At 55.6% G+C, this 27,258-nt stretch overlaps 14 protein-coding genes across 14 annotated transcripts; 7 read left to right on the top strand and 7 right to left on the bottom strand.

Moving 5' to 3' along the window:
* Positions 1 to 30: 30 nt before the first annotated feature.
* On the top strand, positions 31 to 1,359 carry L969DRAFT_91874 (uncharacterized protein; the record flags this gene model as incomplete). The annotated part of the gene is made up of 4 exons (XM_014715560.1): positions 31 to 353; positions 402 to 547; positions 598 to 1,263; positions 1,328 to 1,359. The coding sequence occupies 4 exons, from the start codon at positions 31 to 33 to the stop codon at positions 1,357 to 1,359; spliced, it is 1,167 nt and encodes a 388-aa protein (XP_014571046.1).
* L969DRAFT_84289 (uncharacterized protein) lies at positions 1,257 to 2,739 on the bottom strand. Its single transcript, XM_014715559.1, has 6 exons — positions 2,525 to 2,739; positions 2,432 to 2,451; positions 2,219 to 2,376; positions 2,109 to 2,162; positions 1,532 to 2,056; positions 1,257 to 1,484 (listed from the first exon to the last, which is right to left on the bottom strand). The coding sequence occupies exons 3-6, from the start codon at positions 2,348 to 2,350 to the stop codon at positions 1,392 to 1,394; spliced, it is 804 nt and encodes a 267-aa protein (XP_014571045.1). The 5' UTR covers positions 2,351 to 2,376; positions 2,432 to 2,451; positions 2,525 to 2,739; the 3' UTR covers positions 1,257 to 1,391.
* Positions 2,501 to 5,145, top strand: L969DRAFT_84288 (uncharacterized protein). Its single transcript, XM_014715557.1, has 3 exons — positions 2,501 to 3,307; positions 3,354 to 4,710; positions 4,760 to 5,145. Exons 1-3 carry the CDS (start codon positions 2,528 to 2,530, stop codon positions 4,969 to 4,971), a joined length of 2,349 nt encoding a protein of 782 aa, XP_014571043.1. The 5' UTR covers positions 2,501 to 2,527; the 3' UTR covers positions 4,972 to 5,145.
* Positions 5,006 to 7,341, bottom strand: L969DRAFT_84287 (uncharacterized protein). The gene is made up of 3 exons (XM_014715555.1): positions 7,024 to 7,341; positions 5,209 to 6,956; positions 5,006 to 5,157 (listed from the first exon to the last, which is right to left on the bottom strand). The coding sequence occupies exons 1-3, from the start codon at positions 7,035 to 7,037 to the stop codon at positions 5,048 to 5,050; spliced, it is 1,872 nt and encodes a 623-aa protein (XP_014571041.1). The 5' UTR covers positions 7,038 to 7,341; the 3' UTR covers positions 5,006 to 5,047.
* L969DRAFT_43152 (uncharacterized protein) lies at positions 7,077 to 7,232 on the bottom strand (the record flags this gene model as incomplete). The annotated part of the gene is made up of 1 exon (XM_014715556.1): positions 7,077 to 7,232. A coding segment is annotated over one exon (156 nt), but the record flags the coding sequence as incomplete, so codon positions are not given.
* A 103-nt stretch (positions 7,342 to 7,444) lies between the features above and the next one.
* On the top strand, positions 7,445 to 10,446 carry L969DRAFT_91871 (uncharacterized protein; the record flags this gene model as incomplete). The annotated part of the gene is made up of 5 exons (XM_014715554.1): positions 7,445 to 8,481; positions 8,533 to 9,147; positions 9,196 to 9,490; positions 9,539 to 10,119; positions 10,176 to 10,446. The coding sequence occupies 5 exons, from the start codon at positions 7,445 to 7,447 to the stop codon at positions 10,444 to 10,446; spliced, it is 2,799 nt and encodes a 932-aa protein (XP_014571040.1).
* Positions 10,447 to 10,566: 120 nt separating this feature from the next.
* L969DRAFT_42443 (uncharacterized protein) lies at positions 10,567 to 13,571 on the top strand (the record flags this gene model as incomplete). Its single annotated transcript, XM_014715553.1, has 3 exons — positions 10,567 to 12,025; positions 12,073 to 12,630; positions 12,682 to 13,571. 3 exons carry the CDS (start codon positions 10,567 to 10,569, stop codon positions 13,569 to 13,571), a joined length of 2,907 nt encoding a protein of 968 aa, XP_014571039.1.
* A 33-nt stretch (positions 13,572 to 13,604) lies between these two features.
* L969DRAFT_100901 (uncharacterized protein) lies at positions 13,605 to 15,715 on the bottom strand. The gene is made up of 6 exons (XM_014715552.1): positions 15,663 to 15,715; positions 15,322 to 15,614; positions 15,164 to 15,275; positions 14,860 to 15,114; positions 14,670 to 14,813; positions 13,605 to 14,526 (listed from the first exon to the last, which is right to left on the bottom strand). The coding sequence occupies exons 1-6, from the start codon at positions 15,682 to 15,684 to the stop codon at positions 13,775 to 13,777; spliced, it is 1,578 nt and encodes a 525-aa protein (XP_014571038.1). The 5' UTR covers positions 15,685 to 15,715; the 3' UTR covers positions 13,605 to 13,774.
* Positions 15,716 to 15,741: 26 nt separating this feature from the next.
* L969DRAFT_84280 (uncharacterized protein) lies at positions 15,742 to 18,170 on the top strand. The gene is made up of 6 exons (XM_014715551.1): positions 15,742 to 15,947; positions 15,997 to 16,035; positions 16,095 to 16,541; positions 16,591 to 17,342; positions 17,389 to 18,068; positions 18,123 to 18,170. Exons 1-5 carry the CDS (start codon positions 15,907 to 15,909, stop codon positions 17,823 to 17,825), a joined length of 1,716 nt encoding a protein of 571 aa, XP_014571037.1. The 5' UTR covers positions 15,742 to 15,906; the 3' UTR covers positions 17,826 to 18,068; positions 18,123 to 18,170.
* Positions 17,829 to 18,815, bottom strand: L969DRAFT_42269 (uncharacterized protein; the record flags this gene model as incomplete). The annotated part of the gene is made up of 2 exons (XM_014715405.1): positions 17,829 to 18,068; positions 18,123 to 18,815. 2 exons carry the CDS (start codon positions 18,813 to 18,815, stop codon positions 17,829 to 17,831), a joined length of 933 nt encoding a protein of 310 aa, XP_014570891.1.
* A 158-nt stretch (positions 18,816 to 18,973) lies between these two features.
* On the top strand, positions 18,974 to 19,999 carry L969DRAFT_14624 (uncharacterized protein; the record flags this gene model as incomplete). Its single annotated transcript, XM_014714911.1, has 5 exons — positions 18,974 to 19,170; positions 19,226 to 19,354; positions 19,404 to 19,581; positions 19,633 to 19,642; positions 19,746 to 19,999. The coding sequence occupies 5 exons, from the start codon at positions 18,974 to 18,976 to the stop codon at positions 19,997 to 19,999; spliced, it is 768 nt and encodes a 255-aa protein (XP_014570397.1).
* On the bottom strand, positions 19,751 to 21,047 carry L969DRAFT_84278 (uncharacterized protein). Its single transcript, XM_014715550.1, has 5 exons — positions 20,870 to 21,047; positions 20,737 to 20,816; positions 20,597 to 20,689; positions 20,395 to 20,539; positions 19,751 to 20,344 (listed from the first exon to the last, which is right to left on the bottom strand). Exons 1-5 carry the CDS (start codon positions 20,968 to 20,970, stop codon positions 20,143 to 20,145), a joined length of 621 nt encoding a protein of 206 aa, XP_014571036.1. The 5' UTR covers positions 20,971 to 21,047; the 3' UTR covers positions 19,751 to 20,142.
* A 95-nt stretch (positions 21,048 to 21,142) lies between these two features.
* Positions 21,143 to 23,263, bottom strand: L969DRAFT_91864 (uncharacterized protein; the record flags this gene model as incomplete). The annotated part of the gene is made up of 6 exons (XM_014715549.1): positions 21,143 to 21,640; positions 21,700 to 21,785; positions 21,839 to 22,259; positions 22,322 to 22,717; positions 22,960 to 23,151; positions 23,261 to 23,263. 6 exons carry the CDS (start codon positions 23,261 to 23,263, stop codon positions 21,143 to 21,145), a joined length of 1,596 nt encoding a protein of 531 aa, XP_014571035.1.
* L969DRAFT_84276 (uncharacterized protein) lies at positions 22,941 to 27,249 on the top strand. Its single transcript, XM_014715548.1, has 8 exons — positions 22,941 to 23,019; positions 23,085 to 23,146; positions 23,390 to 23,439; positions 23,502 to 23,706; positions 23,762 to 23,867; positions 23,926 to 24,247; positions 24,299 to 27,063; positions 27,116 to 27,249. Exons 3-8 carry the CDS (start codon positions 23,427 to 23,429, stop codon positions 27,188 to 27,190), a joined length of 3,486 nt encoding a protein of 1,161 aa, XP_014571034.1. The 5' UTR covers positions 22,941 to 23,019; positions 23,085 to 23,146; positions 23,390 to 23,426; the 3' UTR covers positions 27,191 to 27,249.
* Positions 27,250 to 27,258: the final 9 nt, after the last annotated feature.

Raw genomic sequence — 27,258 nt, 5'->3', positions numbered from 1 at the left:
CCTACGCCTGCGAGGGTAGACCCCGTCAAGATGTTCTACCGTTCGACGCAAGCCTATCGATCGCTCGATGCGCTCAGAGTCAGTACATGCGATGACTCTGCAAAGAGACTCAGTCAGCCCGAGTTGCTTGGCGCCGAATCACGTGCCGGCTCCAGCAGGACGTCATCGCCGCTGTCGCGCATCTATGCCACTGGATCGCGATTGGCTCATCGGCTGAGCTTGTCTCCTTCTCTGCGGCGTCGTAGAGATGCGCAGGGCGATGCGACGTCGGCCCGTGCATTCACCCCAATCCGACGGAAGCGGTTGAGTTTGTCCAGCGATTGGACCTCACATGCTCGCGCCGTGTTCGATTGGTACTCCCTCAAGACCTGAAGTCGGAGGCTGCACTGATACTCGTACAGGCATGCCATACTATCGGTGGTCGTGTCGGACCATCACCACGCGCAGCAATCTGCACCAAGGAAAGCGCTAGTCGTCGGCGACCCGTCGCCCATGTGGATCCTTCACCAGGCTCAGCGAACAGGCTGGGAGGAGACGCGGTTTCATGGTTCGTCACACCTGGGTTTTTCCGGCCTTGATTCCAACCCGGACTGACAGGGATCACCTTTGAGAAACAATGGCTCTTCACCTCGCATTTGCCGCCTGAGCTGAGCGGCCGGATACGTCTGGGCCGGATCGAGCACGACATGCAGCTCTCACTCGAACTGCAATCATTCGACTATGCTCTTTTCTTCAAACCGCTCAACATCGATCCCAAGACGTCAAACGCAGTCGGACAGAATATCACGAATGCGCTCAAGTGCGGTGCAACGTTTGAAATCGTTCATGGCCCAATATTAGCGCAAGAAGCATCTGCAAACTCAGCCAAGCCTCGAAAGCTCGCTGCACAACCGGCTTTGACAGGTGCAAAGTCGATGAGTTCTTGGACTGCGGAAGATTTGCTCGCAGGCTCTCTCAAGCCAGAAGACGAGAATTTGCTCGAGGTGATTTGGCAACGCACGACGATCGCGCGACAGCATGAAACGGAGCGGAGATTGCCCGCATTTGCCTCAAGAAACGAGTCGACGGAGCATCTCTCAGATCAGCTTGCTGCAGCCATGCAACGGAGCTTCGACTGGTTTGTAAGCCCTACTCCACCTCCCCAAACGCCTTCGTCGATGTCTCTCCATGACTTTGAGGCCGAGCTCAAACCGTCCATGTCCAAACTGAAGAAAGCCCGCAAACGTTTATCTAGCTTTGGTTCACTCGGAATGTCTCGCGAAAGTGTGTGGCCTTTCTGCCTGACGATCAGAAGGGCAAATCGCCTCTGATGCATTTCCACGATGAGTCTTGGGTCTTGATTGCAGCTACAATTGCTAGAGGGTCGTCAGAGCGTGAGTGCGGATTGGGTATCAATTCTCGTTTCCGATGAGCGGTGCGCGTTCGCCGTCGCCCGACAGCAGACCGCTGTCTGATCGGCTGGCCCTCGCTGTGGTGAAAACAGCCTGCAACGTGTGTTAGCACGAGATCTGTCCTCCTGCAAGTGGCTTACCTTGAGAATGCTGAAGAGCGAAATGACGAAAGCACCGAGCGCGAACCAGTGGATGAGCGCAGGGTGACGCTGATTGTAGAAGACGCCGAGCAATACCCAAGCAATGACTGCAGCACCGATGATATCGCCTTCTTCAGTGTGGAAGGCATAGCCCACGCTGGTGGAAGCGAGAAAGGCGAGCGCAATGCAGACAAAGACTTGCGTGACGACGTGGTGCTTGCCATCTGCAGACTTTGTCTTCCCAAATGCTGAGAAGAGTTGCAGCACAAAAAGTGCGATGGTGTATGCATGCCAGGCAGAGAAAGGCAGCCTGACAAAGTACTTGTCCGCTCTGCCCTTGACGGGTATCGTGCGTAGCTCGAAGAAGACGTGTGATACCGAGGCTGTTGTGAGGGCGATGAAGACGAGGGCGACAATGTGATGACCGGTGGCTTCAAAGTGCACAAAGATGGCATTGAGCAAGCCGATGATGACGAATCGCCAGCCTACACCTTCGATGACGGGCTCATGCGCGGCCTCGAAGAACTGGTCGTAGAGCATCAACCAGTACTTCACCAGACAGAGCGCATGCACATACTTGGTAGATGATAAAGCCAAGCAGTAGCAGATTGGTCACGACAAAGACATAGTTCTGCAAAGCTCGCGCACACGTCAGCAGAGGCAGGTCGCACACGGCTGACGACGTGCGGTAAAGTCAGCGGGAGTGATGTAGGTGTGCTTGCCGGCATGTGCTTCCGTTGAGACACCGTACGAGTTGGAGCCGAGCAAAAAGATCCAAGTGAGGACATTGACGATTTTGAGCCCAAGCGCTTGCACCATCTTGCCTGCGAGTCCTGCGGTCACCTCTGATGGGCAGTCATAGTCATCACGTGGTCCTGCTCGAGAACAGGAGAGACTTACAGCCGCCCAGAGGTACTGCCAAGGTCAGCAGATCAGCAAAAACCTGACGCGCGTTGTTGCGCGTGACGTCGTCGAAGACTTGACGCACCTCCTTTGATGCCCTTTGAGGCATTCTATGCAGGCCCGGATCAGTCTGACGCAGCTTTGTCGGCATCGTTGGCAGCATGGAAGGGCAGGCAAGAAGAAAGAAAGCGCTATATGCCAGACTGGACGGACGAGACGCATTTGCCAGCAACGATGGCTTGGCTAAAGACGCAATTAGGCTCACTGTACCCCTCAGATGATGCAGCGCAACAAGCGAATCGCGCTCAAACTGCTTCTGCCAAATCGGCGAAGAGATCAGCGCTAAAGCCCCTCAGCGTTCCTCGGTTGACGGCTGAGACGAGCGCAAAGGGTAAGCGATCACCGGAGGCTGAAGCGCCAAAGCCCAAGCGAGCCAGACGGCTCAAGCCGCTCACGGATATACAGTTTCGCAGGCAGTTCCCCAGCATTGCTGATTACGCGCAATATCTCGCAACGCCCGAAGGCCGCGATTCTGTCGTGTCCCTCGCTTCGCCCATCACGCCCGGCTCGAACGATTACCTACAAGGCTGCCATATACTACTCGTGGGACGTACGCTCGAGATGACGAGAACGAGAAGGTTACACATGGATCGTATCGTGCAAGCGGGCGGGACCAACCAGCGGGCCCTCGATGCTCAGACGACTCACATTGTCGCTCTTACAGACCCGCGCAGACCGCCAACAGATTCAAAGTATCACCTGACTATGATGGACGTATTGCGTCTACTGGGCATGTCATCGGTGCGCCCTATCTGGCCGGACGGGCGATCGCCCAAGTCGCGCGCTGATAACAAAATCTTCATAGTCGACCAGGTAAGCTTCATATTGCCTCCACAGACATGCCTAAAACCCCGTCTAGGAATGGCTCTCCGAATGCATGGAGCATTCTAATCGAGCGCAAGAGTTTTTCAATACCATCGAACGCGATGATCCTGATGCACCTCAGATAGAGCCAGAGCCTATACCTGATGAGATACCTCGACGGGGCAACCGCAGCAGCAGAGTTCCGGCTGCCTTGCAAAGTCTCGATAGTCAGATCAGTGCTTATCATACTTCAGACGAGCCGAGATCGCAACGCTCGCCTTCTCGCCCGGTCACCAGCGTCAGTCCTACGCCAGAAGCGCTCAAGACGTCACCGGAAGCACAAGCCGTAGCTTGGCCCTGCAAGGCATCAGTCAGCATCGGCGCAGTCGACGATGATTTTGAGGCGCTGCTAGAGGCGGCTAGACGGGGCGAAGACGATCCTGATCGTGAGCCGGACGAAGTAGAGGATGAGCTTGACTTTTCGAAACTCGTCTATACGAAAGATCTTGATTCTCAGATCTCGAGTGAGGACGAGCACGCTGGTCAGACCGCTTTCCGACCACGCGGCAGAGGCAGATACAGATTCGAGCTTGAGAACCCCGAAGGCCAACGAGCGATCGAGGGCGGGCCGAACGAGGATATCTGTCAAGTGCTTGATGGCATACACGATGCGTACGACCCAAAGGACACGTTTCAGCGTATGGGCATTCGTAAAGCACAATCGGCACTGCGCAGAAGCTCTGTGCGTATCGACACATTTGACAAAGCATTCGCGCTCAAGGGCGTTGGCGAGTCGAACGCATCCAAAATAGTCGAGATTGCGCGTACGGGCAATCATCGCAGGCTTACCATCTTCGCTCGAGAGGGGCAAGAAACAAAAGCGATGCTCAACAAGATCTATGGCGTTGGCTTTCGCATTGCCGAGAACTGGTACAAAGCAGGTGTGCGGACACTAGATGATCTCCGAACAAATCCTCTCAGATACGGCATCAAGCTCAACGAAGGACAGCAGCTCGGCTTACAATACTACGACGAGCTCAATCAGCGTATGTCAAGATCAGAAGCTACACAGCTATACGAGACGATTCAGAACACCTGCAGACGTGTCGACTTGAGAACGCAAGTCCACCTGATGGGCAGCTACCGCCGCGGTCAACCCACTTGTGGTGACATCGATATTCTCGTGACGCGCGACACACGCGACGGTCGTACTCACGCCGGCGTCATTCCACGTCTGCTTACCTTGTTGAAAGAAGGCAACATCGTTCGACACGATCTCAGTCTGCCGCATGATCCTAACGCGCTCGATGCCAAATGGATGGGTCTCTGCAGCTTACCCGGAGGCATACACCGTCGCATCGATATTCTTGGCGTACCCTTTGAGCAGCTTGGCGCCGCCCTCATCTACTTCAGTCAGCTGCTTGCTGTCTCTCTCGCGAAATAACTAACGCGAGCAAGCAGCGGGCAATGATATCTTCAATCGCAGTCTTCGTCTGAAGGCCCGCCGGATGGGTTACTCGCTCAATCAGCGAGGACTCTATGCCGATCTGATCAGAGATCACAAGACGAAGCTCAAGGTCACAGAGGGTCATATCATTGCCTCTGCGACAGAAGAAGAGATCTTCGCAATCCTCAAAGTACCCTGGCGACCGCCCGACGACCGACTGCCTTGATAAATTCCAATTTACGTATATCACATGATGTTGTCAGTACAGTAAAGCAATATGTATAAACGCGAGCGAGTATTCATCACATCGGACCGCCCGTCAGATCAGACCAGACGTTCGGATTGTCCCGCAAGCTTCTCATCCAGGCTTCTTTTTGCTCTTGCGTACAGCCTTCGGGCGGGAAGACTTGGCCTGCGACAGAATCCGTCAATACTGCGCGATGAGAAATCACAACCGACGCACCTTTGGCTTGCATCATCGCCGCGTAGACTTTGCAAGTCGCTTTGGCTCTCATATCAGCGCAGAGGCCGTCAATATCGTCATTCGTCACAGCGCCGAGATCTGACGCGGTCACAGAAGCCTGTTGAGCGCTCGTTTCAGAGAGCGGTGATAGAGATGTCGAAGGCTCGCCAGGCGCGGGCATGCCCATCGAAGCTAGCAAGTCATCGAACGCGCTGCCGTTGGTATCCAGCTCGCCTGCCGGCTTGTTCTCTTCGTCTGCAGGCGCGTCTCGCCAAGAGTTGAAAGCAGCGCCGTCGAATGCCGGTGGTTGTGCAGTCTGGGACCAGCCAGACTTGAAATTGACGGACGTGCCGTTTGGCGACAAGACTGATTCATTGAGAAGATCGTCAATCGATGGTGTCGCCAAAGGCGAATTCGACTTGCCTGCGTTGACCTTCTCAGAAACTGATGCAAAGGACATATTGCTTGCGGATGCAAATGGCAGATAGGCGCTCGAGAAGATGTCAGGCTGTGGATCGCCTGATGTCGAGCGAGATGGTCCTGCTGAGCCTGACGATGCCGAGCCGAGGTCGAAGACAGGAGCGACAGCTGGCTGAGTCGTCACGGCACGGTCGAACGAGGGCGATATCGAAGATGCGCTGTCGCCAACAGAACGCGAAAGAGGGGATTCACTTGACCCCAAAGCCGCCGAGCCGGCATTGGCCGGTACCGAGAATGTGAAGGCAGACTCGTACACCTTGAGGCGTTCGTTCTCTTCGCGCAAATTGTTCACGAGATCTCGCAGCTGCTGGTTCTCGGTCGCTGTGCCTTCTTTCGACTCTTCGAGTGCAGCCACTTTGTCCTCCAGTTCCTTGACCTGACGCTCTCGACGCTCTCTGAAGTTGCGCTGCGCCTGCCGGTTCTGCTCCTTCCTGCGCTCAGAAGTGGACTTCTTATCATGTGCGGGCGATTCGCCGTCAGAGTCGCCTTGATCGTGCGTGTGACGGGGAGGACTGTGAGCTCGTGTGCTCGAACGGCGATCCTTGAGCGCAGTCGTTTTTGCAGGAGCTTCCCCGACACGAGCGCTTTGCCGGCCCGAGCCAGATCGAGACAGATTCCCAGACTCGTTCAGTGAATCTGACACTTTGCGCTTTTCGTGCTGAGGAGCTGGCCTTGCTGGCTTATCTTGCTGTGTTAGAGAGGCGCGAGCGCTGCGATTCAGTGCAGGCTGCGCAACTGGAATGTCGTAGGGTGAATGAGGCGAGGCCGAAGGTCTGCCAACTGGGGCGTTCGGCGAATCTGCCGAGGATGAAGTGGAGAAATACGAACTAGATCTGGCAGGTGAGGGGCCGCCGGTGTAAGCAAGGCCAGTGGATGACTTGCGCTGGGGCTGGACGAGATTGGGCGTGAGTGAGTAGTGTTCCTGCGTCAAGGCCTGATAGTCCTGAGGTGAGGATGCATTGGACAGGTGGGCATCGCCAGTCGAAGATGCGGATGAATCGTTCTCGGGAGAGGACACGTTGGCAGAGCCATAGCCCGCCATGGCGAGTACTGATCCCAAACCGCTCGGATCGACGCCGCTTGACTTGGTACGCAACGCAGGAGGCAGAGCACTGTAGTCGTCGAGTGACTTGGCCTGCACGAGGCCGTCTGTGGCGAACTGGCCTTGATCGTCCATGTTGACAAACGAATTCATTGGGTCGTTGACGCCGAGGATCATCGCGCTGTCGAAGGTGTGACCATCAGGCGAGACGGAGAGTGAGTTCCACCTGGGCTTAGCCATGAGCTCTGGCTCGATGGCAGGGCACAGAGCAATGTGCCAATGCTCCGACGAACCTGAAATCCGACATCGTGACGCGAGAAGGTAGAGAGGCGGAGTGCCAGAGTTGTCACGCGTCGGCGTTCGAGATTGTTGCGTCCTCTCCTCCTCTTGCAATGCTGGAGTTGGCCCGGAAAGCAAGAGGGCTGGATGACTGCTCGCTGAGCGACTCGTCAGGCAAGTCACTAAACACCGCGGATGTGATAATCGCCCTTGCGATTGATCTGGGGGCTGCTCAAATCTATCGGAAGGTGGTGCGGCGCACTGGCAGCCTCTGATCTGCGCAAGAGCACCGTTTCGAGGGGTTCAGGAATGCGGCAACGCTACTTAGTCATCCTCGGCCAGCCCCGGTCGAACCTCAAGAGATCGACGTGACTACTTTTGACGCAGCCCACGATAGTCGTCTGCCACGTCTCCGCTCAGGCAGTCACAGGCTCCATGGTCAGTCCGCCGAAGCGCAAGAGGCCGGTCATCAAATATGCAAGCGAGGATGAAGACGGAGAGGATGAGGCCAACGACGCCAAGCTAGCTGATGCGGACAGCGATGACTATGAGCCGGAACCCTCGACGACGATTCGATCGAAGCCTGGCAAGGCCGCTACCCTTGCCAGGTCGACACCACGCGCGGCAAAGAAGCGCATACAGGACGACGAAGATTCGAGCGATGATTTGATGGAAACAGACAAGCCCGCTGTCAAGTCAAAGACGACGACACCGCGCGCGAGCACGAGCAAAGCAGCATCAAAAGCATCCGCTAGCAAGCCATCGGCTGGCAAAAGTGTCAAGACAGAGACAATCACTGTCTTGTCCAGCGATGATGATGATGATGACCATAAGCCTGGGCCTGTAGCCGAGAAGCCAAAGAAAGCAACGCCTGCGAAAGCAAAGAAGCCTGCCCAAGACAAAGAGGAGAAAGTCAAGAAGCCTCTGCAAGCCAAACCATTGCCGAAGCCGAAGGTGGCGGCTGGACTGGAATCAAAAGATGTCCTGCCGGACCCAAACTACAAGCCGAATCCAGACGCGTGGAAACAAGGCCCGAAGATATCTGCTCCTCTCGACCCGGATCCAGACTTTGTCATGCCTCAAGGCAAGGAAGGATGTCTGACAGGAAAGACCATCGTCTTCACTGGCGAGCTTGCCAACCTGTCTCGAGATCAAGCATCGGATCTCGTCAAACGCTACGGTGGCAGAGTCACTTCGGGCGCTTCGAGCAAGACGTCGTATGTCGTTGTAGGACATGAGCCCGGGCAGAGTAAGATCAGACAATGCGCAAAGCTCAACATTACCCAGATCAATGAAGCCGAGTTCTATGCGCTCATCAGAACCGAGAAAGCTCAGATTGATGACAAACTAAAGAAGAAGCTGGCCGAGGAAGAAGCAAAAATTATTGCGACCGCCAAAGCGTTTGATAGGGCACCAAAGGCTCCCGTCGTGGCTGCCGCTACCGACAAGGGCAAGGGCAAGGCTGCGGATGCGTCAGTCTCATCCATTGTAGATCCTGCATGATCTGACAAGACCTGATGCAGTAATTCCGCGGCTGCTCAGTTATGGACAGTCAAGTATGCGCCCAAGCAGATCAAGGATATCTGCGGAAACAAGGGCAATGTTGAAAAGCTGAAGACCTGGCTGGAGACCTTCGATACGAATCGCAAGTCGGGATTCAAGAAACCGGGCAAAGATGGCATGGGCGTTTCGCGAGCTGTCATGATTTCTGGACCGCCGGGGATAGGAAAGACAACAGCTGCGCACGTTGTGGCAAATGCCTGCGGCTACAATGTTGTCGAACTCAACGCAAGCGACACCCGCAGCAAGAAGCTTCTCCAGACTGCTTTCAAATCCACGATAACGAATACCAGCCTTGACGGCTACTTTGGCGAAGGCAGGCTCAACTTGAACGGCGATGCAATCACAGACAAGACGTGTCTAGTTCTAGACGAAGTAGACGGCATGTCCGGTGGTGATAGGGGAGGCGTTGGTGCTCTGAATGACTTTATCAAGAAGACGAAGATCCCTATCATCTGCATTGCCAATGATGCCAAATCTCAGAAGATGCGTCCTTTCCAAGCAACGTGCCACTCGCTACCCTTCAGGCGGCCAACTGCAGTAGAGCTGCGGTCTCGTATGATGTCCATCTGCTACAAGCAAGCCGCCTTCATGCCTTAGCAAGCTTGTACTAATAAGCTGTGCAGGGAGAAGCTGAAGGTGTCGGCCGAGGTCGTCGAACAGCTCGCCAGCGGCGCACAGTCTGACATTCGGCAGATCATCAATATGCTCTCGACGTTCAAGCTCAGCGCAGAACAGATGGACTTTGATCAGAGCAAAGATCTGGCAAACCGATCTGTCAAGAACGCGCTACAGACGCCCTTTACTCTCATGGACAAGCTCTTCGCGCCAGGAGCGTTTGGCACGAAGAGCAGTCCCAGTCTGTCGGAGAAGCAAGAGGCCTACTTTCAGGACTTCAATGCGATGCCGTTATTCGTTCAGGTCAGCTTCTTGTTATGCCCAAAGTGTTAGCTGAAGTCTCCAGCGCAGGAGAACTATCTGAAGCACGAATACACGATCGCGCGGCGATGCGACGAAGCCGAACGTCAACACAAAGCTGCCGAGCTGACTGCTCGTGCCGCCGAAGCCATCTCGGACGGCGACTTGGTTGATGCCATGATACACGGATCGACGCAGCAATGGTCACTCATGCCAGTGCATGGCATGTTCTCCTGTGTTCGACCAGCAGCACTTTGCTACGGCAGTGGTGCAGCATTCAATGCAGACTCTTCAAGGAACGCAAGAATGTTCCCAGGCTGGTTCGGTAGGAACTCGACGCAGGGCAAGCTGCAACGATTGCTAGGCGAAGTGCAGATCCGTATGCGACTCAGCGTATCTGGTGATCGCAAAGAGATCAGACAGGTCTACATACCGACACTTTTACCTCGTCTCGTACAGCCTTTGATCAAGGATGGCCAGCAAGGTATCCCGGATGTCATCCGGCTGATGGACGAATACTTCTTGACAAAAGAGGAATGGGACACCGTGCTCGAGCTCGGTATTGATTCCAGCAAAGGCGACGGACTTCTCAAGGCCATAGCATCTAAGGATAAAGCAGCGTTTACGCGGCAGTAAGCCAACGTTATCATGAGCTCTGTGCAGTACTGACGTGCCGCGCGCATCGTAGATACAATAAGCAATCGCATCCGATTCCGTTTCACAAAGCATCAGAAGTTGGCAAGCCGACCAAGAAGATCGCAGCAGCCGACAAGCCAGATAACGAAGAAGCATTCGAGGAAGACCTTGAAGAGGACGAAGAGGAGATCGTAGAAGAAGATGACGATGGTGACGTGACAAAGGATAAGCTCATCAAGCAGTCAAAGGCAAAGGTCACCAAGCGGAGAGCTGATAGCAGGTCTGCGAGTCCAGCCCCGAAGAAGGCCAAAATGAAGAAGTGATCAATGACCATGAATGCATTACGTCGCGGGTCAGCGTTATGGCGATAGTCGCGTCTGCCTGTCGCGCTGAGCGCTGAGCTCGAGCTTCAGACCAGCCTGAAGGCCTGAAGGCTCGCGGGCATGCCGGATCCAAACGGATCGGCCGGCTATCTGTTGCCGTCATCCACAAGCTATCATGCTCAGGGACGACGGTCAACAAGTATGGCCGGCTATACATCTTACCAAGCCGCGCAAGGAAGTTCGAAAGATCTCAATCTATCCGAAGCGGAGGACCTCCAGATCACAGTCGAACCGGCCCAGTCGGCCTACTTTGCTGGAGAGCTCTTCCAATGTCGTATCAGTCTGTGCAATCTGCAAGCGCCGGTCGAACATACCCCAGGAAGCAACGGGCTGAAAGGCAAAGCGAGAGCACCAGTGCGGCCAGCTCGCTTGCGGTCCGTCTCGTCCAACAGCGTCAAGCTCGGGCATGCTCCCAGGCCTTCTCTCGGTACAGCGTTGTCCACCACGTCCATCAAGTCCGAGCGCAGCTTGCGAAGTGCGCCAATCAAGCAAGACGTGAGCACGTCACCTCACAGGCGGCATCTCGTTGGGCACTCGCTCCGGTACGGTGACAATGGGCCGCAAGAAGAGCTTTCGTCTGATTCGGGGCCCGAGGAGGAAGCACGAGGGCCGAGCAATGGGCTTTATGCGAACCGCCGCATGCCAGGTGGACACCGCAAGAATATGTACAGTATCAATCCGGCCCTGGACGATCTAGGCACGCAACAGATAGCGCAGTCGTATGCTGGTCAGACTCGCGCAGCTGCCGTGAAGCGCTCAGCGAGGTCACAGCAAGCAGGCGTATCCACACCGCGCAAGGGACAGCGCATACCAGCAATACCCGTGCCCATAGAAGAGGACGATCCCGAGCAGACGCCCAAACCAAAAGTCAGACCATCAATGGAGCGCTTCAAGTCTCAATCGCCAAGCGACAGCATAAAGGGCGGCTCCTCACGTTCGACGAGCACTTTGGGCACACTGTCTCGAGATGATCAGACGGATGCAATGGCTGGCTCGGTAAGCGACAATGACGGCGACGAAGAGTCTGTCTCTAGCTTTGCAAACCACCGGCCTTCCGTCTCGTCGTTCAGCTCGTTCGATCGAGGCGCACGGGTGCGATCTGCGCCGCCGTGGCTGAACCAGTTCAGGGCCCCGAACGGCCTCACAATTCAATGGGCGTCTGCTCAATTTGATGGTCGGTTTGAGATTGACGAGGCACTCGTCAAGCCGGCAGAGTTTCTTGCCGTCAAGCGATCGATCTTTGGGGGTGATTCACAGCTGAACGGCATCATGAACAAATCTGGCCTGATAGGTGGCGGCAGTCTGTCCTATGCCGAGCCAACGGGCTCCACATGGACCAGATGGCTGTGGAGCCAGGATACTGCGAGTTCTGTGGTAGCTTCGCCGACGACGCCGAGCTCGGGCACGCTCGAAGATCGGCGGCAGCGTGGTATGTCTGACAAATCTGTGCCTGTCTTCAATACACCGCCGAGTTTGCTTTCTATCGATCAGCATCTAGAGCCAGGGGAGACCAAGTCGTGTGGGTCATTGCGCAATGCCTGCTTCATCTGACTAATTGCGCGACAGATTCTTTCTCGTTGAGATTGCCCGGCGATTTGCCGCCGACGTTCACCGGTAAGACGATCAAGTTTGTATATGAGCTTCTTGTCAGTGTTCAAAAGCAAGTCCCGGATGCGCCTGGCCTGTCGAAGCCAGTCTACTGCGCATTTCGCGTTCCCATCAGGCTATACAATCATGTCGACCTTGTCGGCGCGAGGCCGTTCTACGATCTGACTAATCCTGTCATCTGGCACCGTGACGAATGCGATGTTAAGCTTGAGCAGCCCACTGTACCTTTTGCGCCGACTGCGCAAGATCATTACTCGAGCGCGGCACAGCGAAATGCTGTTGACCGATATGCAGCTAGTCTTGTTAATGCCGCTTTGCGAGAGCCGATCGAGGCAAAGGTAGACGACGATGAACAGGCAGAGCTTAGTAGGGAGCTCGCCAAGACTGCGCTGCGGGAGCCGGCTGCCCGCTCGGAGACAAAAGAGCGCACGACCGGCTCGAACTCGACGAGCATGGCCGATGAGCTGACCAGCTGCCGCAACGCTGTAGACTTTGTGTCGCGCAACTCCCCAAAAGGTGCAGCTCATCTTTGTCTCTGGCTGGCATGCACTGATTGACTTGGCGCAGTGTCATATGAAATCAAGAAAGATGGTTACGCGGTGGCACATCTGACGCTGGTCAAATCTGCCTATAGACTTGGAGAGACCGTGCTGGCGTCTATGCGGATCAATGATGGTGATGCGAGAGTGCTCAAAGTTAGTGCACGCCTCGAGACGTATGAGCTGGTCGAGACGAGCATCTCGGTCAAACCTGCAGCGCAAGTGCGGCAATTCACCAGACGACTGCATGCGGAACATCATGAGATCACACTCGATGCCGGTCGAGTCACCGCAGCCTTGTCTATACCGAGCGGTCAGACGCCTGACTTTGCTACAAGTGGCGTCAAGCTTCAATGGAGCGTTCGCTTTTCCTTTCTCGTGTTGCCACCAGAAGCTGTAAAGCTACCCGAGACGCCTCTGTCTCGCATGCCGGTGCACGGTCGCTCGCCATCTGTCATGCCCAACGGATCCGCGAGAATCGCTCCAGATCATGCGAGAAGTCCCTCCTTTACATTCGGTTCGGAGACGCCTTTGACGCCTCTACCCACCAAGACAGGCACACATCACCTCATGCCGGCCATCGGAGTCTCTACGCCGACCAATGCTGTCTATCGCGGCGTGCCCGATCTCGATTACTTGCCTGTCTTGTTCAAGTCACGCGAGATCGACAAGCCTACACTGTCGCGCAAAGTCTCGCTCGAGCCACTGTCTTCACCCACATTGAGTCGCCCTGGCTCACCCGCACATAGTCGACGACCATCTGCAGGTCGCATACCGCAAGTCGAAGACGAGCGCGTGAAAACTGACCACGCTGTCCTCATGCCATCTCGACATGAAGTCGTCGAATGCTCGTTGCCCATCCGCGTTTATCCTAGCTCGACGAGCTATCGTCCAGCGGTGTCACACTTCTTCGCATGACGATGTGCGACTCACGAGAACATGCCTGGCGCAGTGCTGTGAAACGAATGGAATGCATTCGCTGGAACAAGAATCGCGTTTGCGCCACTGGGACTGTGTTCGTGCGCACACGTGAGCGATATTCAATCAAAGAGAACACGGTGACGACTGCAGGAATAGCTTTGCAACTGTCAAGTGCTGTCAGCAGCGCGAAGATGAGTGAATCATGCGAACTGGCATTCGTAGCTTTGCATAGTCTTGTACGTCATACACTCTGGATGAATGAACGCGACGACCATATTGATGAATTCGTGGGTAGTCCAGGGCGGAAGCTGATCGATGGGCAGCCACGAAGCGCCGAAGAGTCGAGGATATCCGCGACGAAGCTCCATCTGCTTCCTCCAAGCGGCTGCTCTCTTTTCGGTCTCGTTGTTGGGCCGGACAGGATGGCACTGATTGCGAAGAGGCGAAACAGCGCTGTCGTAGCACCAACAGCAGATCGGGAGTCGGCCTTCTTCTGGATGAGCCGGATCGATGGCGACGTGCTTGATGCATGCGCTGTGCTTGTGACATCCGACGCAGGAATACTTTGCACGATGATGAGCGATCTGAAGCGCAGTGTTACCACGGTCAGTTGATTTGCGCTCGCCGATGACGGTCCGACACAGATGCTCATCGACGATGCTGCAGAGCTTCTTGTTGATCTTGGAAAGAGAGATCACGTCACTGACGCTGTCTTGGCCGACACGCTGAGCAATGTCGAACAGGAGCTCGTTAGGCAAGCTGAGTAGACCGGCCAAAGGTTTGGCTTGGGACGGATTGGCACCACCATGGTAGTCTGAAGGACTGTTGTCCTGACCAGCAGGCAAGAAATGTACAGTGCTGGGACCCATCGAGACCATCCGGACTGCTGTGTGAGCGTGGGCGTCAAACTGGTGTGATGTTGAAAGCGGTTTGTCCAGTACAGCAGGCGCAACTTGCTCGGTTCAGTGAGTCGAGTCTGAAGATGATCCATGAAGCGAGCATGAGATCGTATGACTTTGCCAGCTGCGCGTCGAGTCTACCGGTGCTCTGTCGACGCTCTCGGCGCGGTGCTTCAGGAAAGTGCGTCAAGGACACTTTTGCTAAGACGCCATTTCTCCTGCAACACTCTGTCTTCCGTGCGCTCGTCCAAGCCTCGCTCGGTACCCGTGTGCTGGAAGTAGACCAGTTTCTGGCTCGCGGGTAACGGCGCGGTCATTGCTCGCGCGATGAGCGCACCACCTGCATGCTGTCAGCTATACTTCTGTGCCCTTTCGTAATGCCTTGCCTTGCTCCTCCGTCTTGGCGAATGGTGCATAATGAATGAGCCATTTCATCGCCACTCTTGCTGGCCAGCTAGCATTGCGTGAGAGACCGGTCGATGGGACAAAGCCCGGCGAGACTGCGCAAACTTGGATTCCGTCGGCTGCGAGCGTACGATGCCAGTATTGAGCAGATAGCATGAGGAGCGCTTTCGTCGTTGCGTATGACGCAGTGCTGTCGTGTGCCACTGTCGAGTCAAAACGCACCTGCTCGTTCAGATCTGACTTTCCGCTCAGCGAGCTGTAAGGTCGAACATGAAAGGTCGGTACCTTGATTCAGCGCTTTTCGGTGCAGCTCTGAGCCGACAAAGACGATGCGCGAGCCTTTAGAAAGTAATGGTCGTAGGAGCTGAATGAGATAATGCTGCGAGAGATGATTGACCTGATTCGCGTCAGGCTGGCTCTCTCATGAGCGCATGTATGCTCACGAGCACTTCTTCAACATAGCCCAGTATGCCTTGCTTGCGCTGCTGATTGATGATAGCGGCGTTCAATACGAGTACGTCAATGGAGGCCAAGTCACGTTGCAGCGCGCTCGCCCAGCTTCGCACGCTTGTGAGCTGAGCTAGGTCGAGCTGATGTGCATGCAAAGAGGTCTCGTCCGTCTCGCAGAACAGCAGGGCATCGGGCGAAGAGCGGTTGTAAGTGAAATGGATCTTTGCCTTGATGCCTTGGGAGACAAGCGCTCGGATGGCTCGGGCGCCAACGCCTGTCGCACCACCTGCATGCCGCCATCAGCAAAACCCACATGCAAGATCAATCGGCGCACCTGTCATGACTATGGACGGCATGGGGGACGGGGCACCGACCAGCAGAGGGTGTCGTGTCGCGTTGACGATCGTTTCAAAGCTTGGCAGCGTGTCTCCTCACTTCGGCGGTTCTGGCCTCCCACACAATGGCGCTTGAGAAGATGCCCTGAAGGTCGGCACAAGTCGATATCGACGTACACACGAAGGTCCGAGCGTGTCCGGCTTGGTTGACTCGCAAGAGCAACGAGTCGCAACAAAGGCAACATGAAGCGGATCGAGCGATTCAGGCAGCGGGCGAACGAAAAGTATGCACTCTTTCACTCATCACTGAGTGTAGGCTCATTTGCGGTGCAGAATCGGAGCCGTTCAGGCGCAGACAGGACCGTCACAGAGGTGCGCAATGGCCCCTCGAGCTCACATCCAAGTCAATTTGAGACCCGTTGCTTTGGCAGTCTACAGACCCTCCAGGCTAGCGTCGAGGCCAAACGATCGATAGCCGAGAAAATCCAGGATGTTGCGACTGGTTATGTCAGGCAGCTAGGCAAGAAGAAGCCCTCGGCCCACGCGGGCGGCGAGGGATTGCTCCCTATTGAGAGCCTGGCACTCGTCGTGTCTGATCAGGCCGAGACCATGCCTGCCGAGTCCGAATATAGCCAAGCTCTACGTGCTTTCGGCGCAGCCCATAGCGACATTGCGACGTTCCAGACGGAATATGTCGACACGCTCAACAATGGCTACCTCGATGCGCTCGAAAGGCAGCTCATCGCTATATCAGAGTACAAGGCCCAGTCGAAGAAGCTCACGGATAGGAGATTGACGTATGATTCCGTGTTGGGCAAGATCCAGAAGAGCAAGACCGAAAAGGCGGCGCTGGAAGAAGAGCTCCGCAGTGCGAAAGCGTACGTCTTTGAACAATGAATGACGGGTTCTTGCTCACATCGCAAGCAGTAAATTCGAGAGCACGCAAGACGATGTCCAGGCACGAGCGCTTGCTATTCAGGGCAGCGATCTCGACAGTCTGGCCAATCTGACCGCCTTTGTCGAAGCAGAGCTCCGCTTCGTCACGAGCTACAAAAGCCGGCTCGAGGCAATGCTCGACGAATGGCCCGACGATCAGCCTGGAACGCCTTCGGCCGGTCTACATCAGCGTTCGTCGACCATCAAGTCACGTACGAAGCCCGTTCAGAAACACACCCGGCAACGATCAGTCTCCCATTCCTCATCGGACAACGAGACGGCCGCCACAGCTTCCAGGCTGGATCCTGAAGCTATCAAAGGCCGTGGTCGATCGCTCTCCAATGTCTCTGCCGCTTCGAACCAGAGCGACAGAAGTCTCAAGAACAGAGCAAAAGGAGTCAGCAGTGCTGTCGTGGGCGGAATGCCCAAGCTTGGCTCGATCAGATTGCCGGGCCACAGGGCGAGATATGAGGATCTGGACGACAACGCGGATCTATCACCGGTACTAGACACGACCGCTTCGCTGGCGGTGCCTCACTCGCCTGCATTCAGAAGGACGCACACCGCTCCACCGGCTACGCAGACCCTGCGTACTGTTGTGGCGACCTTTGACTACACTGCCAGTGCGGACGACGAAGTCACGCTCAAGGCAGGGGACCATTTACTCGTGTCTCGCGAGATCAATGCCGAATGGTGGACAGGCCAAAATGCGCGCACAAAGCGCGATGGCATGTTTCCCTCCAGTCAGTCTACCTTGTCATTCATTAACCACGCTGAACGCAAGACCAGATTACACCAAGCCACTCTCACCCGTGAGCGACGATTATGACAGCGAGGTCTCTGCGCCTTCACGAACAACGAGCATGCATAAGGGCTCCGATGAAGGACACGATCGCTCCTCTTCGCCAGATGGCAGATCGCAAGCTCTAGCAGAGCTGAGCAAAACGCTCGTAGCGCCCAACATAGGCAACAGATCTCGCTCAGGATCTACATCATCTATCGGTCATCCGGGCAGAAGGCCGCCGCCACCTCCTCTGCCTCGCTCACGTCGGGGCACGCTTTCCAAAGTCACCAATGCTTCGCCTTTCGATGATGCCGAGGCCAGACCGCCCAACAATGAGACTGCGCCCGACGCTTCGCTCTTGACGCCGACAGCCGGCGACGACGATATCGATGCGGCTTACGGTAGTGTGTCGGCTCTGCGGAAACGACTCTTTGCGCAATGATGCCTACGTTTTGCGAATGAGGTCATAGTGACCCGGTCTTAGCAGTAGCGTGTTTGTATGGAATTCGATCATTGCTTGTTCTGAACCGTTTGAGCCGTCGAAGTCGTGAAAGTTGACCTGAGCGGTCTGAGTATCGCCAGATTGCGCGCCGACGAGGGAGCGATCGAGGTCTGCGATCTTGAGCGAGGTCCGAAGTGCTCGCGTGACAGCGACGATGCCCAAGTGATCTACTTCTTTCTGAGTCTGTTGCGCAATTCATAGTCAGCACAGGTAGTGAGCTCTGGCGGTGCGACGGACCGGCTCGATGTAGAGCTGACAGAAGTTGTGCATCGTCGGCATGCCCGACTCATCCAACAAGCGCGCATCGTCCTCATAAGCAAAGAGGAAGGCGAGAAACTCGTCGGCATTGCTTCTGAGGAAAGCCGAAGCGATGAGGCGCAGGAACACGACGGTCGAGTTGCTCGTCTCTGCATCATTGAACCTCTCAAGCAAGTAGGCTTCGTGTGACTCTGATTTACTTGTCGCTAGTTTCTCCAGCATCGTGCGCAGGGGCTCATAGAAATCTTGAACTATTTCGCTGTCGTAGCCTGCTGCCTCGAGGAGGGGCAATTGTAATTCGATGAGCGATAGAGCTTGAGCAGCCAATGTACCGCCCTGCGTTGCAATCTCCTCGAGCCAGGCAAACGCAAAGGCACGATAGAAGCAATCGCCGTCGCCTCGCAGCTTGCGCAAGAGCTCGTAGCCCTGCGTCGAGAGGTAACGGAATTTGGCCACAAAGATCTGATCGCTCTGTCCGCCCTCGTACTCGGCTTGTAGCTGGCTCAAGTCGATGATCTCCCCGACGAGTGGTGACTTCTTGGCCTCGTCTTCCTTGATCTGCTGCGTCAAGGCCATGATCTCTTGGTCGGTGAGCTCATCTTTCGGGGCGGCGGCGTCTTGCGGCAATGCATCGTTCTGCGCAGGCGAACCGGTGTTCGTAGACTCTGCCATCGTCGAGCAATGCACTGTCGGGTCCGACGAGTCACGAGAGCTCGATGTGGGGTGGGTTGCAAAGGCCTGACTGTCGCTGTGTCGCGTGCGCCGCGTGCCGAGCAACATGTCAGTCATCCTCAACATGAATCGACCCTTGAGCGGTAGACCCTAGACCGATGACGGACCGTGTCATCATGATCGCGCTGGGCGGCGCATCCTGCTCCGGCAAGACGACGCTGGCCAAGTTCCTCAAGCAGATCCTGCCGCCCGAACGAACGTTTATCCTGCACCAAGATGATCTCACGCCGCCCGCCGAGCGATTACCGATACATCCCATCTACGGCGTTCAGGATTGGGACAGTCCCGAGACAGCGTCAGTCTGCGCGCCACCGTGAGCTCATGCGACGCTCATCCGTCCTCAATGACAGATTAGAGTGGTCGCGCTTCAACAAAGTGCTCAGCTACATTCGGCAGCATGCAGCCCTGCCGCCTCCACCGCTCTACTCTTCGCATGACCATATGAACAAGCAAAACGATCTGCCGCTACCGGATGGCTTGTGTGTGGCGACCCGGCGCGTGTCTCCCGGTGCTGAAGGGCTTGTACAGGATTGAGCATTGGCGACAAGTATTCGCGGAGCTAGACGAACGGCAAACGTCCTTTTGCATCGTCGACGGCTTTCTCATGTACTGGGATCGACAAGCCAACGCGCAATACGATATCAAGCTATTTGTTCGCGAGGACGAAGCGATACTGCGCAAGCGGAGAGAGGAGAGGAACGGCTACGTGCGTGTCATCTGCCTTGACTCGACCCTGAGCTGACAAGCGCCTTCATAGAACACAGCAGGTGAGATCATTGTCGTTCGCTGGATCTCGTGCTGATCGACGCTCCTCATCTGCTTCTCCTTGCTCCCACGCGTCCTATCATTGAGCGCAATCCGATATGACAGAAGGGGAAATGTGGCAAGATCCGCCGGGATACTGGCAGAACATCGTCTGGCCAGCTTACCTAAAGGCGCATCGTCATCTCTTCCGAGCCGGCGACGTCGAGCATGGTCGGGCCATCAAGAGCGACAGCACAGTCAATGGGCACGCGGCTCCAAACGCCGATTTGCTCGTTCTAGAAGCGTCGCAGTACTCTATGGCGGACATCGTTCGGCGGTCTTGCGAGGAGATCCGGGACTATCTCATTCAAGCGTCTTGATCAGCAATCGGACTGTCTGAGACATAGAGGATCGCAAGTGGGCACCGGTCAAGGCTCGACATGAAGCAACACTAGATCTAGATGGATTCTGTTGATGCATTGTTTGTACGATCTGAACTGCAGCTAGCACATTCGGTCTCTGGCTAGGCCAACAGCAGGACAGACGCGCCGACCGCGGTAAAGGTCATCAACGAGCCTGTCATAAGTAAAGATGCACCGCTGCTCGGTGTCGAGCTCGATGAAGACGCGGGCGCATCTGAAGTGCCCGTCTGTGTCGAGTTGGTAGTCGAAACATCGCTCGGCGTCGTGAAGCCGCTCAGCAGAACGACGTCCGAACACTGGTATCTTCGTTAAACGAGTCAGTCTGGCACTTGGGTGGACTTCGCGCGACTCACAATGCGCCATCGCCACCATTGAAGAAGATCTGAATGGTCGCGTTCGTGCCATTGACGGGCGCGGGACTGAGTGTGCCGAGATCTACGGGGAAGGACCAATTGCCCTGTCCTTGTAGGGTGAATGAGGGCGAGATGCTGACGTTGACTGTAAGCTGATCCAGTCAATCGCTGTCGCGTTTCATATGAGATTCGATGCACGTACAGTCTGAAAAGGCTGTGGGAGCCTGCGCATACGATAGCGTCAATGCAACCTGAGCAGTGTTGTGGTGACTGTCGATGTTGAGCACGGATTGGCCTGCTCGCAAGTCAGCTCACGACAACAGAGATGCTGGCGCATCTCACCGAGCGAGAAAGGCTGGCGTTCGCCTGGTGTCGTCGAAGGCGAGCCGACATTAGCGAACCCTCCGCAGAATTGGGGCTCACTGGCAAGTCGGGATCAGTGCGCGTCAGTGATGGGCAAGAAACCATGGCTGACATGTCCTCGTCAAATCCTCGTGCTGTTGGGTAATCTAAGGTGAAATGCGCAAGTGCAGGAACGCAGAAAGCTATCAGTATGCTCCAGTGTAGCCTCAACATGGTGGCTGAGGCGTCTCGGGAGAGGGCTCGGGGGTTTTGAAGTCAGTGAGCATGTTACGCCTGGCAGATTGACCTCATTCTTGGCACGCGACGCAACTCACAGCTATAACGCCTTCACAAATCAATTCTCTAGCGTAAGGTGGCTTCATCTAGGTACAACGAATCATGCTAGCTACACCTTGTCGCCGCCGAGGTAGTGATTGGAAGGCACATGAGGTTCGCCCGTCGAGTCTGGTACTTCGTGCTCGCTCAAGTATCGCTCGGCTTGCAGAGCAGCAATGCAGCCCGTGCCAGCACTTGTGATAGCCTGCCTGAACTGCTTGTCTTGCACATCGCCAGCAGCAAAGACGCCCTTGATGCTCGTTTCTGCCGTGCCTGGCTTGGTGATGATGTAGCCGTCCGCGTCTACGTCGAGTTGATCTCGGACGAGATTGGTCGCTGGGTCATGACCGATGGCATAGAAGAGACCGTTGACGGGCAGGTCCTTTGTCTCACCGGATTTCTTGTTCTTGACAGTGATGGCTTGCAGAAGATCGCCGTCGCCTTTGGCTTCGAGCGGCTCGGAGTTCCACATGACCGTCACTTTGGGATGTGTGGTCAGACGTTTCGCCATGACTTTGGATGCTCGCAGCTGGTCTCGCCTTACGATGACGTAGACGTGCGAACCGTACTGTCAAAGACAAACGCAGGATGAGCCAGGTGAGCAAGTCGAGAAGCAGATCGGCGAACCTTTGTGAGATAGATGGCTTCCTCGCAGGCAGAATCGCCACCACCAATGACAGCCAGTGGCTTGTTCCTGAAGATTGGTACAGCGCCTGTTATGACATGATCAGCTATCGCACAGTTATTCGACTACTCATAAGCTGACCATCACAGACTGCGCAGGCCGAAATGCCCGACTGCCAATAAGTCTCTTCGCCTTTGAGGTTGAGCCGACGTGCAGAAGCTCCCGTGGCGATGATGACAGTGTCTGCGGTCTCTGGCTCTAATTGCTCGGCACCCTCTCGCCAATATTTGAAGGGTCGCGACTTGAGATCAATCTTTGAAATGGTCTCTGTGTGGATCGTTGTACCGAATCGGAGGGACTGTTCCCTGAAGAGGTCCATCATCTCTGGTCCTCTTATGCCCTCTGGAAAGCCCGGGAAGTTCTCGACGTCGGTTGTAGTGGTGAGTTGACCGCCTGGAGCGAATCCGTTGGCGAGCATGCCCTCGAACATGACGGGCTCGAGGTTCGCACGAGCGAGGTAGATAGCTGCTGTATGACCTGCCGGGCCACTGCCGATGATGACCTGTCCCCCATAACCATCATCAGGCACACAAACAAGCAAGCCAAAAGGCAATCCACACGGACCACTTTGGAATGAGATTTCTGATCGGCAGTGATGGCAGCATGATCAACAGTGCCGTTGGTGCCATTGGTGCCATTGGACTTGTGCGCATCCTCTGATGGCTGTCGCGTTGTCGTAGGTGCCATATCGCTGTGGATCTGTCGGGCCGAAGTAGGATCAAAGGTATAAGTGGCAACAGAGGCGACTGTGACGAGTGTTGCTGCTCTTCCTGCCCAGGCTAGCCGACGATCCGGTCTTGTGCTGCTGTGGGAGACCTGACGGGTCTGTCGGCCGCTCGGAAAGTGATTGCCGAGGAGGTGCGACTGTGCAGATGCAGAAAAGCTTGCCCTGACGACTCGACTTGCCCCTCTTCTGACCTGGTAGGTCGTCAGCGTAGATGACAGAGCGGTCCCGGTTGACTATTCGCCAGAATACGCCAGAGTAATCGTCGGCTGAGTCAGGCTGCGTGGCAAGGAGATTCTTTCGCCACATCAAGCCAAAATCGACCGAGACGGGACAGTCTTCCGCCCAACGCGTGCCGCGTCGCCAACAGCAGCGAACTCGACAGATTGTCAAACGAGCAAAAGGTCTGTACGAGCGTCGAACAAGCATCAACAAATCACTGATGCACGCTGGCTAGCTTGTTTCAGCTGCTGTCAACCAGTGCTGCATCGGAAACGGCACGAGAAAGAGGCTGTAGTTGATCACGTACGAACAAAGGGTGAGCACCCCAATCATTCTTGCTGAACTCGTTGGCTGACGATACATCCGCTCTGTGGCCATCAGGACCGATTGGTGGAAGCTCAGTGACGCTGACCACCTGCTGCCGAACGCTGCTACAAGCTCGAGTAAGCTTCGACACTCAAATGAGCTCCTCTGTTCCTGCAATGTCCCAACGATCCCTTTTGGCGTCCTGAGGCCATGACATGTCGTCCTCTGGCTCATGCACCGTTCATACCGACCATGACGCTGCACAGAGCTTCTCATAGAGCGACCCTGCGCACAGACCTCCACCCGCTCCTCGCAGATCCCAACTGGGGCACCCCACCCTGTCGGTCTGTTGAGCTTTGCTGATCCTTTCCTTTGTACAGATACTTCTCGCACCACCAGACACTCGAACAGGTCAACATGTCAGCCAAAGGTACGTCAATGCTCCTCGTGCTCGCATGTCAGTTGAGCTCAACGCTGACATGTGACGCGTAGCCATTCGAGAGTTTGACGCCAAGCTCCTGCTGGCCTACTGGCTTACGCGAGCACCGGATGTGTCGAGCACCGTCACCGCACGCAAAGGCTTCGCTGTGCCCACCCCTCGCGTTGCACAGGTCGCGTGGGACAGCGCAACCGACACGATCACGCCTGACGATGCTTTGCCCGCATGGGTCCATTCTACCAAGCTCGTCGTCAAGCCGTACGCCAGCAAAGTACTATCTGTGTCAAAGCTAATGCGGCGCCTACGTGTGCAGAGATCAATTGATCAAGCGTCGGGGCAAGAGTGGTCTCCTCTTGCTCAACGCCGACTGGAAAGACGCAAAGAAGTGGATACAAGAGCGCGCTGGCAAGGCCGTCCAGGCAGGCTTTGTTCCCTCTTTGCAAAGGCAATTTGCTAACAACGGATATGCTGCTGCAGGTCGAGTCGACAACGGGTACAATCAACACTTTTATCGTCGAGCCCTTCCTGCCACACCCGTCCCATACCGAGTACTACGTCTGCATCAACTCTGTCAGAGAAGGCGACATCATCCTATTCACCCACGAAGGCGGTATAGAAGTCGGAGACGTCGACGCAAAGGCGCTCAAGCTGCTCATCCCCGTAGACGGATCCTTGCCATCTCGCGAGACGATTAGCTCGACGCTGCTCACTCACGTGCCTGAGGACAAGAAGGAAGTCCTGGTCGACTTCCTCATCCGCCTCTACTCCGTCTATGCGGACCTGCACTTTGCTTACCTTGGTACGTTGCACATGCATCTGCAAGCGACATGAGCTCATCCGAAGCCGGCAGAGATCAACCCCTTGATCTGCCTCGATGCAACCGCGGATGCACCGCCTGCCATTCACTATCTCGACATGGCCGCTAAGCTCGACCAGACCGCCGACTTTATTTGCGGTCCCAAATGGTCCATCGCACGCGACCCAAAGCTCTACAACCCTTCAGCCGCTGCGCCACTCACCAATGGTACTTCGACCAAGATCTCTGCAGACCGGGGCCCTCCCATCGTCTTTCCTGCACCCTTTGGCCGCGACCTGACCAAGGAGGAGGCGTGGATCCAGAAACTCGATGGCTCTACGGGCGCTTCCCTCAAGCTCACTGTGCTCAACCCGAATGGTCGCGTCTGGACGATGGTCGCAGGCGGTGGTGCTTCAGTCGTCTACTCAGACGCTATTGCTGCTCATGGCTTTGCGAATGAGCTTGCCAACTATGGCGAATATTCTGGCGCGCCTACCGAGAATCAGACGTACGAGTACGCAAAGACGATCCTCGATCTCATTACACGCGGCAAGGTCCGCTCAGATGGCAAGGTACTCATTATCGGAGGTGGTATCGCCAACTTCACCAACGTCGCTTCGACCTTTAAGGGCATCATTCGAGCACTCAAACAGTTTCAATCCGGTCTGCAGGCTCACAAAGTCAGAATCTTTGTTCGACGTGGAGGTCCCAACTATCAAGAGGGTCTCAAGGCAATGAGACTGCTCGGCGAGACACTCGGTGTTGAGATCCAAGTCTTTGGCCCAGATACTTTCATCACAGAGATTGTGCCTCTTGCACTTGGCGTCAACAAGCCTTCTGCAGCGCCTCAGCTCAATGGTCTCCTGACGACTCCCTCGAAGCAGGGCGGTACGATGTCAGGCACGATGACGCCGGCACCCCCTTCGCCTTCCGTCGAGTCAATGGGCGATCCTCTTGCTGGTCATCAGAACGGAAACATCGTCAGCTTTGGCCATGGTAAGACTCATCAGCGACCTGCGTTCAAGCCTTTCGATGCAGACACTCGCTCGCTCGTCTACGGTCTTCAGCCTCGTGCTATCCAAGGCATGCTCGACTTTGATTATGCTTGCGGCCGCAAGACGCCCTCCGTCGCTGCTATGATCTACCCTTTCGGAGGTCATCATGTCCAAAAGTTCTACTGGGGCACGCGAGAGACTCTCTTGCCAGTCTATACATCCATCGGCGAAGCAGTCAAGAACCACCCCGATGCAGACGTGCTCGTCAACTTTGCATCGAGCCGTTCAGTCTATCAGTCGACGCTTGAAGTCTTGCAGTTCCCTCAGATCAAGGCTGTCGCACTCATTGCAGAAGGCGTGCCAGAGCGACACGCCAGAGAGATCCTGCATGCTGCCATTGCAAAGGGCGTCATCATCATCGGCCCCGCGACTGTCGGTGGCATCAAGCCAGGCTGCTTCAGAATTGGCAATACGGGCGGTATGATGGACAACATCCTCGCATCGAAGCTGTACCGAGCAGGCTCGGTCGCCTACGTCTCTAAATCCGGTGGCATGTCCAACGAGCTCAACAACATCCTCTCGCTCACAACCAACGGTACCTACGAGGGTATTGCCATCGGCGGTGATCGATATCCTGGCACAAGCTTCATCGACCACTTGCTCAGATACGAAGCCGATCCTGATGTCAAGCTGCTCGTCTTGCTGGGCGAAGTCGGTGGTGTCGAAGAATACCGCGTCATCGAAGCTGTCAAGTCAGGACAGATCAAGAAGCCTATCGTCGCATGGGCAATCGGCACTTGTGCTTCCATGTTTGCTACAGAAGTCCAATTCGGCCACGCTGGATCGATGGCCAACTCTGACCTCGAGACGGCTGCAGCCAAGAATCGCTCGATGCGAGCAGCCGGCTTCATCGTGCCAGACACTTTCGAAGATCTGCCCGTCGCACTCACCAAGGTCTACGAGCAGCTTGTTGCCAACGGCGAGATTTCCCCGAAGCCAGAGCGAGACCCGCCTTCGATCCCTATCGACTACAAATGGGCGCAAGAACTTGGCATGGTTCGAAAGCCAGCCGCGTTCATCTCGACCATCTCTGATGAGCGCGGTCAAGAGTTGCTCTATGCTGGCATGCGCATCTCAGACGTCTTCAAGGAGGACATTGGTATTGGTGGTGTGCTCGCATTGCTCTGGTTCAAGCGAAGACTGCCTGCACATCTGTGCAAATTCATCGAGATGTGTCTCTGTCTCGTTGCCGATCACGGTCCGGCCGTCAGTGGCGCCATGAACACCGTCATCACCACCCGCGCTGGCAAGGATCTCGTCTCGTCGCTCGTCTCGGGTCTGCTGACGATTGGTTCTCGCTTCGGCGGTGCTCTGAGCGATTGCGCAACTGCAATGACCGGCGCGTACGATCAAGGTCTTAGCCCCCGCGAGTTTGTCGACTCCATGCGCCGCGCGAACAAGCTCATTCCCGGTATCGGACACAAGATCAAGAGCAAGACGAACCCAGACGCTCGCGTCGAGCTCGTCAAGGAATTTGTCATCAAGACTTTCCCGGAGCACAAGCTGCTCGACTATGCACTGGCTGTCGAAGAAGTTACGAGCGCCAAAAAGGACACGCTCATTCTCAATGTCGATGGCTGTATTGCGGTCTGCTTTGCCGATCTCTTGCGTGACAGTGGCTCGTTCACTCCGCAAGAAGCTCAAGAGTATCTCGAAATGGAGACGCTCAACGGACTCTTCGTGCTTGGTCGCTCGATCGGCTTCATCGGACATCACCTCGATCAGCGCAGACTCAAAGCAGGTCTATACAGACACCCGGCAGATGTGCGTTCCCCCGACGTCTATTCGTCGTGCGAGTACTGATGCGTGCCTGCAGGATATTTTCCTTGACCTGCCACCCCAGAGTGCCAATCTCTCTCAAAATCGCGTCATTCTCCAGCCAAGAACCTAGAGAGACGATACATGTCGACGTCCCGAACAATCTGATTGTGCTTTCTGTATGCAACTCCGTCTTTAGAT

The sequence above is a fragment of the Mixia osmundae genome (assembly GCF_000708205.1).
Source record: "Mixia osmundae IAM 14324 unplaced genomic scaffold scaffold_1, whole genome shotgun sequence".
In the NCBI taxonomy this organism is placed as follows: Eukaryota; Fungi; Basidiomycota; class Mixiomycetes; order Mixiales; family Mixiaceae; genus Mixia; species Mixia osmundae.
Note: the sequence above shows the minus strand (reverse complement) of the source record. Positions and strands in the feature narration are given on the sequence as shown.

Bases quoted from the DNA above. Each gene is read 5' to 3' on its own strand.
- L969DRAFT_84289 (XM_014715559.1), bottom strand. From the start codon at position 2,350: ATGGTGCAAGCGCTTGGGCTCAAAATCGTCAATGTCCTCACTTGGATC. The intron at 2,163-2,218 runs GCACGTCGTCAG...CGAGCTTTGCAG, and splicing joins TCACTCCCGCTGACTTTACC to AACTATGTCTTTGTCGTGAC. The intron at 1,485-1,531 runs GTAAGCCACTTG...CACACGTTGCAG, and splicing joins CGCTCTTCAGCATTCTCAAG to GCTGTTTTCACCACAGCGAG.
- L969DRAFT_84288 (XM_014715557.1), top strand. From the start codon at position 2,528: ATGCCCTTTGAGGCATTCTATGCAGGCCCGGATCAGTCTGACGCAGCT. The intron at 3,308-3,353 runs GTAAGCTTCATA...AACCCCGTCTAG, and splicing joins AAATCTTCATAGTCGACCAG to GAATGGCTCTCCGAATGCAT. The intron at 4,711-4,759 runs GTCAGCTGCTTG...GCGAGCAAGCAG, and splicing joins CGCCGCCCTCATCTACTTCA to CGGGCAATGATATCTTCAAT.
- L969DRAFT_84287 (XM_014715555.1), bottom strand. The intron at 5,158-5,208 runs GTGCGTCGGTTG...ATTCTGTCGCAG, and splicing joins GGCGATGATGCAAGCCAAAG to GCCAAGTCTTCCCGCCCGAA.
- L969DRAFT_100901 (XM_014715552.1), bottom strand. From the start codon at position 15,684: ATGCCGTCCATAGTCATGACAG. The intron at 15,115-15,163 runs GTACCGACCTTT...GCGGAAAGTCAG, and splicing joins CCGAAAAGCGCTGAATCAAG to ATCTGAACGAGCAGGTGCGT. The intron at 14,814-14,859 runs GCAAGGCATTAC...GACAGCATGCAG, and splicing joins CGCCAAGACGGAGGAGCAAG to GTGGTGCGCTCATCGCGCGA.
- L969DRAFT_84280 (XM_014715551.1), top strand. From the start codon at position 15,907: ATGAAGCGGATCGAGCGATTCAGGCAGCGGGCGAACGAAAA. The intron at 15,948-15,996 runs GTATGCACTCTT...TTTGCGGTGCAG, and splicing joins AGGCAGCGGGCGAACGAAAA to AATCGGAGCCGTTCAGGCGC. The intron at 16,542-16,590 runs GTACGTCTTTGA...CATCGCAAGCAG, and splicing joins GAGCTCCGCAGTGCGAAAGC to TAAATTCGAGAGCACGCAAG.
- L969DRAFT_84278 (XM_014715550.1), bottom strand. From the start codon at position 20,970: ATGTTGAGGCTACACTGGAGCATACTGATAGCTTTCTGCGTTCCTGCA. The intron at 20,690-20,736 runs GTGAGATGCGCC...ACTTGCGAGCAG, and splicing joins ACGCCAGCCTTTCTCGCTCG to GCCAATCCGTGCTCAACATC. The intron at 20,540-20,596 runs GTACGTGCATCG...ATCAGCTTACAG, and splicing joins TCCCACAGCCTTTTCAGACT to TCAACGTCAGCATCTCGCCC.
- L969DRAFT_84276 (XM_014715548.1), top strand. The intron at 24,248-24,298 runs GTACGTTGCACA...CGAAGCCGGCAG, and splicing joins CCTGCACTTTGCTTACCTTG to AGATCAACCCCTTGATCTGC. The intron at 27,064-27,115 runs GTGCGTTCCCCC...GCGTGCCTGCAG, and splicing joins TATACAGACACCCGGCAGAT to GATATTTTCCTTGACCTGCC.